The sequence below is a fragment of the Geospiza fortis genome, unplaced genomic scaffold (assembly GCF_000277835.1).
Source record: "Geospiza fortis unplaced genomic scaffold, GeoFor_1.0 scaffold677, whole genome shotgun sequence".
NCBI lineage: Eukaryota > Metazoa > Chordata > Aves > Passeriformes > Thraupidae > Geospiza > Geospiza fortis.
Window position 1 is genome coordinate 459,956 of NW_005054585.1, and position 7,016 is coordinate 466,971.

Below are 7,016 nucleotides of genomic sequence, written 5' to 3' on the forward strand. Positions count from 1 at the left end.
CCTCTTGCTTTGGTTCACAGAGCTGATGTTCTCATTGAATTTGTTTCCCTAAACCTGTGTGTTCTTGTTTCCTCTTGTCCTCCTTTCCCAGCGGTCGTACGTCTCAGCCTGGGAGAAGGACAAAACCAGCATTCACATCATGCCGGACACCCCAGGGATCCTGCTGGCCCAGCAGAACAAAGTGAACTTCAGCGAGGTGGGTGGTTGTTGGGGTGCAGTGTGTGTCCCTGGTTGCTGCTGTGGCCGGGCAGCAGCGTTGTCTGAGGGCCTGGTGGTGTCTGTTGCAGAAACTGTACAAGCAGGCGATGGAGGAGGAGAAGAAGAAGGGCTACGACATGCGGGCAGATGCCATTCCCATCAAGTCTGCCAAAGCTTCCCGGGACATCGCCAGTGATGTGAGTGCACAGCAGCCCTCATGGCACACAATGGGGCTGTCTCTGTGTTTTCTGGAGGTGGTGCTGCAGGCGTCTTGGCGACATAAAAAACCCTAAACTAACACTCAGTGGACGGGTTTTTTTTGTCCACAGTACAAGTACAAGGAAGGGTATCGCAAACAGCTGGGCCACCACATTGGAGCCAGAAACATTGAGGATGACCCCAAGATGATGTGGTCAATGCACGTGGCCAAGATCCAGAGTGACAGGGAGTACAAGAAAGCCTTTGAGAAGTCCAAAACCCACTTCAGCAGCCCTGTGGACATGCTGGGAGTGGTGTTGGCCAAGAAATGCCAGGAGCTGGTCAGTGATGCCGATTACCGGCACCCTCTGCACCGCTGGACATGCCTGCCGGACCAGAACGATGTTGTCCATGCCAAGACAGTGTATGACCTGCAGAGTGATGTGAGTTCTTCTTTACTGGCTGTGTTGCAACCACAAGTCTCTCTTGTGTTCTGTTCCTCTGCTGGAAGAGGTCCTTGTGGGGATAATAATTCTTGGCTGATCCTGAGGGACTGAGATTGTGTTATGGCACTTCTTGGCATGATAGTCAGTGATGATGTTTGTGTGGGGTCATGCTTTATGGCCCCAGAAGAATCCTTTCTTGCCATGAACATTTTATGTGGAGAGTTGTGGCTGAGACCTTCAGTACAGTAAGGCAGGGGAAGGGCAACAGGTAAAATATTTGTCTTTGGAGGACCAAGAGTGGCGATGGCAAGCTCTGGGTGAAGGTACATGGTACAGAGGATCTTGGGTGATGTTAAAAACACCTCCCATGCCTCTGCCACATATAGAATGACAAATGGAGAAGGTCTTTGCTGGGGATACTGAGAAGACGGAGAGGGAAGGTGGTGAATTCTTTGGCAGGTACTTCTGCTGTTGCAGGAGTGGGGAGGCAGGTGTGGAGAGCTGATCTTCATGGGAGTCCCAGTCCTGGTGTGTGGTGGGTTGACCCAGGGAAATGTGTTCCATTTGATAGAGCGTACTGTGGTAGGAGATGAGGTTGCTTGGAGTGAAGAATTTGCTAAGTTGCTTTGTTTCCTTTCCTGTCCTTCCAGAATGTGTACAAGTCTGACCTGCAGTGGCTGAGGGGCATTGGCTGGTCCCCAATTGGATCACTGGATGCTGAGAAGAACAAGAGGGCGAGTGAGATCCTGAGTGATAAGAAGTATCGTCAGCACCCAGACACCATCAAATTCACCAGCCTTCCTGACTCGATGCCCATGGTGCTGGCAAAGCACAACTCCCAAATCATGGACCAAGTGAGATTTCTTTATGTTTGCATTCTGAAGGCAATGAGCACCTTCCTTTCCCAGGATGTTGTTCTATGTCCTTCCAAGGCCCAGGCTGTGCAAGGGGAAAAATCCCTCTTGCCTCGGGATTTATGTTCCTTGTATGAGATTAAATTTTTGTTTGCGTGGTTGGAGCATTAATGGGCTACAGTGTGGAAAAGAGAAGGGTGAAGTATTTGAAAGGTTTGGTGAAAGTGCAGGAGTTCTTGAGTCAGTTCAAAGTAGAGACCTCTTGCTTTGGTTCACAGAGCTGATGTTCTCATTGAATTTGTTTCCCTAAACCTGTGTGTTCTTGTTTCCTCTTGTCCTCCTTTCCCAGCGGTCGTACGTCTCAGCCTGGGAGAAGGACAAAACCAGCATTCACATCATGCCGGACACCCCAGGGATCCTGCTGGCCCAGCAGAACAAAGTGAACTTCAGCGAGGTGGGTGGTTGTTGGGGTGCAGTGTGGGTCCCTGGTTGCTGCTGTGGCCGGGCAGCAGCGTTGTCTGAGGGCCTGGTGGTATCTGTTGCAGAAACTGTACAAGCAGGCGATGGAGGAGGAGAAGAAGAAGGGCTACGACATGCGGGCAGATGCCATTCCTATCCAGTCTGCCAAAGCTTCCCGGGACATCGCCAGTGATGTGAGTGCACAACAGTCCTTGTGGCACACACTGGCACTGAGTCTTTTCTCTCTTTAAAATCTCTGTGGCTTCAGCTGCTATGTTTTCTGGAGGTGGTGTCACAGGGGCTGCTGGGGTCATATAAAAACCCTAAACTAACACTCAGTGAACATTTTTTTGTCCATAGTACAAGTACAAGGAAGGGTATCGCAAACAGCTGGGCCACCACATTGGGGCCAGGAACATTGAGGATGACCCCAAGATGATGTGGTCAATGCACGTGGCCAAGATCCAGAGTGACAGGGAGTACAAGAAGGCCTTTGAGAAGTCCAAAACCCACTTCAGCAGCCCTGTGGACATGCTGGGAGTGGTGTTGGCCAAGAAATGCCAGGAGCTGGTCAGTGATGCCGATTACCGGCACCCTCTGCACCGCTGGACGTGCCTGCCGGACCAGAACGATGTTGTCCATGCCAAGACAGTGTATGACCTGCAGAGTGATGTGAGTTGTTCCTTACTGGCTGTCTCACAGCCTTGGGTTGTCTGTTCTTTTTGAGGAAGTCTGTGTGGTGTGGGAAGGTCAAAGGAATTAAAATCCTCTTTTTCTGGAGAACCAAGAGTGGCTTGGTAAAAAATTGTGCAGCTGAGAATGGTGTGAAGAGCCTTAGCGTATGATATAAAAGGCTTCTCCAACGTCTCTGCCAGATGCAGATTTAGAAATGGTGTAGGTCTTTGCTGGCAATACCTAGAAGGTATAGGGGGAAGATTTGTGGATTGCTTGATAGCCTCTTGTGATGTTGCAGGGGCAGAGAGACAGGTTTTTGGGAGCTGAGCTTATCCAGAGTCACTTTTGTGGCACAAGCGGGTGGGTTGACCTAGTGGAACATGTTCCATTAAGTGGAGCTTCCAGTGGTAGGAGATGAGGTTGCTTGGAGTGAGGAATTTGCTAAGTTGCTTTGTTTCCTTTCCTGTCCTTCCAGAATGTGTACAAGTCTGACCTGCAGTGGCTGAGGGGCATTGGCTGGTCCCCAATTGGATCACTGGATGCTGAGAAGAACAAGAGGGCGAGTGAGATCCTGAGTGATAAGAAGTATCGTCAGCACCCAGACACCATCAAATTCACCAGCCTTCCTGACTCGATGCCCATGGTGCTGGCAAAGCACAACTCCCAAATCATGGACCAAGTGAGATTTCTTTATGTTTGCATTCTGAAGGCAATGAGCACCTTCCTTTCCCAGGATGTTGTTCTATGTCCTTCCAAGGCCCAGGCTGTGCAAGGGGAAAAATCCCTCTTGCCTCGGGATTTATGTTCCTTGTATGAGATTAAATTTTTGTTTGCGTGGTTGGAGCATTAATGGGCTACAGTGTGGAAAAGAGAAGGGTGAAGTATTTGAAAGGTTTGGTGAAAGTGCAGGAGTTCTTGAGTCAGTTCAAAGTAGAGACCTCTTGCTTTGGTTCACAGAGCTGATGTTCTCATTGAATTTGTTTCCCTAAACCTGTGTGTTCTTGTTTCCTGTTGTTTCCAGCGGTCGTACATCTCAGCCTGGGAGAAGGACAAAACCAGCATTCACATCATGCCGGACACCCCAGGGATCCTGCTGGCCCAGCAGAACAAAGTGAACTTCAGCGAGGTGGGTGGTTGTTGGGGTGCAGTGTGTGTCCCTGGTTGCTGCTGTGGCCGGGCAGCAGCGTTGTCTGAGGGCCTGGTGGTATCTGTTGCAGAAACTGTACAAGCAGGCGATGGAGGAGGAGAAGAAGAAGGGCTACGACATGCGGGCAGATGCCATTCCTATCCAGTCTGCCAAAGCTTCCCGGGACATCGCCAGTGATGTGAGTGCACAACAGTCCTTGTGGCACACACTGGCACTGAGTCTTTTCTCTCTTTAAAATCTCTGTGGCTTCAGCTGCTATGTTTTCTGGAGGTGGTGTCACAGGGGCTGCTGGGGTCATATAAAAACCCTAAACTAACACTCAGTGAACATTTTTTTGTCCATAGTACAAGTACAAGGAAGGGTATCGCAAACAGCTGGGCCACCACATTGGGGCCAGGAACATTGAGGATGACCCCAAGATGATGTGGTCAATGCACGTGGCCAAGATCCAGAGTGACAGGGAGTACAAGAAAGCCTTTGAGAAGTCCAAAACCCACTTCAGCAGCCCTGTGGACATGCTGGGAGTGGTGTTGGCCAAGAAATGCCAGGAGCTGGTCAGTGATACTGATTATCGGCACTACCTCCATCAATGGACTTGTCTGCCAGACCAGAATGATGTGATCCATGCTAAGCAAGCCTATGAGCTCCAGAGTGATGTGAGTACTGGCTGATAAGCTCTGGACTACTGAAATGTTTGTAATTTTCTTGGAATATAAACTAGAGTAGTTGCTCTCATATAGTATCTTTTAATTTTGTGGGTTTTTTTCCCTGTTCCAAGCGAAGCCATTATATTTTGAGGAATGAGGTAATCTGAATGTAAGGGCATTATGAAGGTTTATGTACAGCCAAACATCAGAATTAGCGCCCTATCATCCTTCATAGTAGGGAATATGAATATATTTAAATGCTGATTAGCATATAAAGGGGGAAATTTTTAACTGCTGCCTTTATATTTTGTAACAGAACTGCTACAAATCTGACCTGGAATGGCTGCGGGGCGTTGGCTGGGTCCCAATTGGTTCTTTGGAAGTTGAGAAAGCCAAGAGAGCAGGGGAGATCCTGAGTGACAAAATTTACCGCCAGCATCCGGACACCATCAAGTTCACCAGCATCCCAGATTCTCTCCCAATGGTGTTGGCCAAGCAGAATGCGGACACCATGAACAAGGTGAGTCTGGATTTAATCAAGTAACTCATCAACAATGTCTGCCTAAACCCCTGAGGCAGGACTGGAGCCACAGATCTGTGCCTGTGCTGTGAGATTTCACCACTGTAAGGCTGTAAAAATATAAGCTCATTTTTGGTAGTCAATGGGAAACTTGTTTTCATCAAGGGCTGATTTAATAATATCTTCCTTGAGAATTGCTAAGTTAATTTGTCACAATTATCAGTTGTGAATGTCTCCAAATACTCTGCTGTGTTTCTTCTGCAGCGTTTGTATACTGAGGCCTGGGATAAAGACAAGACACAAATCCACATCATGCCTGACACACCTGAAATCACACTGGCAAGAGAGAACAAGAAGAACTACAGTCTGGTGAGTGTGGGAGCTCTCCAAATGTAACTGCTCTGTGTAATGGCTGGATTGGGAATGTTCTGGGAAACCTTCTAGAGATGGCACTATCAGTTTCCCTAAGTATCTCTCATATTTATCCAAAAAATTGTGACTTTAAAAACATTGTTTGTATATTTGTAGCAGTGCATGCTTAGAGCAGTGAGCACTGGTGAGAAGAAATTCTATAAATTCCACACAAGTTGTGTGTTTCCACTGAAATTTTGGGAAGTCATTTCTGCCAGTGTGCATAATGTTGGGAATACAAAAATTAATACCAGAAAGGTAATTACCAGCATAATTCTGAAAAGGTGTGATGCCAGTGTTCAACATTATTTTAGGCAAACAAGTTCACATCAGTAAGCCATATCAGTGGTTTTAAAATTTTTACTCCATTTGTATGGAAGAAAAGTTTAGCTCTAAATTGCAGTCAGTGTTACATTATTTAAAACAGTAAAATAAAAATTAATTAACAAATGTATTTAGCAAAGGTCTTCCTTTGACATGAATTTGTATCAGCTACTGATCTGAGGTTTTGAGTTAAAGGTAGATAAAACTGGGTGTAATAAATCTAAACACAATTATTAGATCTACTTCCAAGCAATTTGTTTTGCATAGAATATAATGTATGGAACTTACATGAGTCCTATTGTTTAATTCTTCATCTAGAAACAATACAGACAGGCCATGGAAGATTCAAAGAAAAAAGGCTATGATTTGAGAGCTGATGCCATCCCCATCCAAGCAGCCAAAGCATCCAGGCAAATTGCCAGTGATGTAAGAATCTAACTTTTTGTTTCTTTCTATGTTGACATCTCTCCTCTGCAACCTGAAAATTATCAGCTGGATCCTGTAAAAGGCGCTGCGGTTAAACTGTGACCTTAAGTAATAGATTTTTGCAAGTAAATTATCATGTATGTTTAAAAAAATAAATGTTGATAATTATAAGAACAGTATAATGCTGCTTTCATGATAGCTGCATAGCTCATAACCATATATGTGGAGATAAGTATTTACAGTATGTGTATCATTATATGCAATTAGGATTAAATGCATTTAGTGAGACCAGGATTATTTCTCACTAATATTAGTAAAGCACATTTCTTCAAAAGCAAAATGATAAAAAATTTATGCTTAGGGTTCTAACTCAATTAGCAAAAAACTTTAGTACTAGAAAATTATTAGCATAAGTATTGATTTGACTGTTTGGGGCTTTTTTTAATGGTAGGTTATAGATAAGTTTGGAGAGATTTTTGTTAGAAATATTTAATATGAATAAATGATATTTATAGGTGATAGAGAAATGTAATGTCTTGGTTTGTGTTTCAGTACATGTACAAGGAAGGATATCGGAAGCAGCTGGGCCACCACATTGGGGCCAGGAACATTGAGGATGACCCCAAGATGATGTGGTCGATGCACGTGGCCAAGATCCAGAGTGACAGGGAGTACAAGAAGGGTTTTGAGAAGTCCAAGACAAGGTTCAGC

The 7,016-nt window shown here is 45.7% G+C and overlaps 1 protein-coding gene across 1 annotated transcript in view; it reads left to right on the forward strand.

The window, feature by feature from the left end:
• Positions 1-7,016, forward strand: part of NEB (nebulin) — a 98,186-nt gene that overhangs the window by 26,640 nt on the left and 64,530 nt on the right. The window contains exons 39-53 of the mRNA XM_031064397.1: positions 86-196; positions 288-395; positions 528-839; positions 1,493-1,696; positions 2,046-2,150; positions 2,242-2,349; positions 2,516-2,827; positions 3,306-3,509; positions 3,852-3,956; positions 4,048-4,155; positions 4,322-4,633; positions 4,941-5,144; positions 5,409-5,513; positions 6,198-6,305; positions 6,858-7,009. Of these exons, the coding sequence (XP_030920257.1) occupies positions 86-196; positions 288-395; positions 528-839; positions 1,493-1,696; positions 2,046-2,150; positions 2,242-2,349; positions 2,516-2,827; positions 3,306-3,509; positions 3,852-3,956; positions 4,048-4,155; positions 4,322-4,633; positions 4,941-5,144; positions 5,409-5,513; positions 6,198-6,305; positions 6,858-7,009 (2,558 nt within the window). The remainder of the gene's footprint in view (positions 1-85; positions 197-287; positions 396-527; positions 840-1,492; positions 1,697-2,045; positions 2,151-2,241; positions 2,350-2,515; positions 2,828-3,305; positions 3,510-3,851; positions 3,957-4,047; positions 4,156-4,321; positions 4,634-4,940; positions 5,145-5,408; positions 5,514-6,197; positions 6,306-6,857; positions 7,010-7,016) is intronic.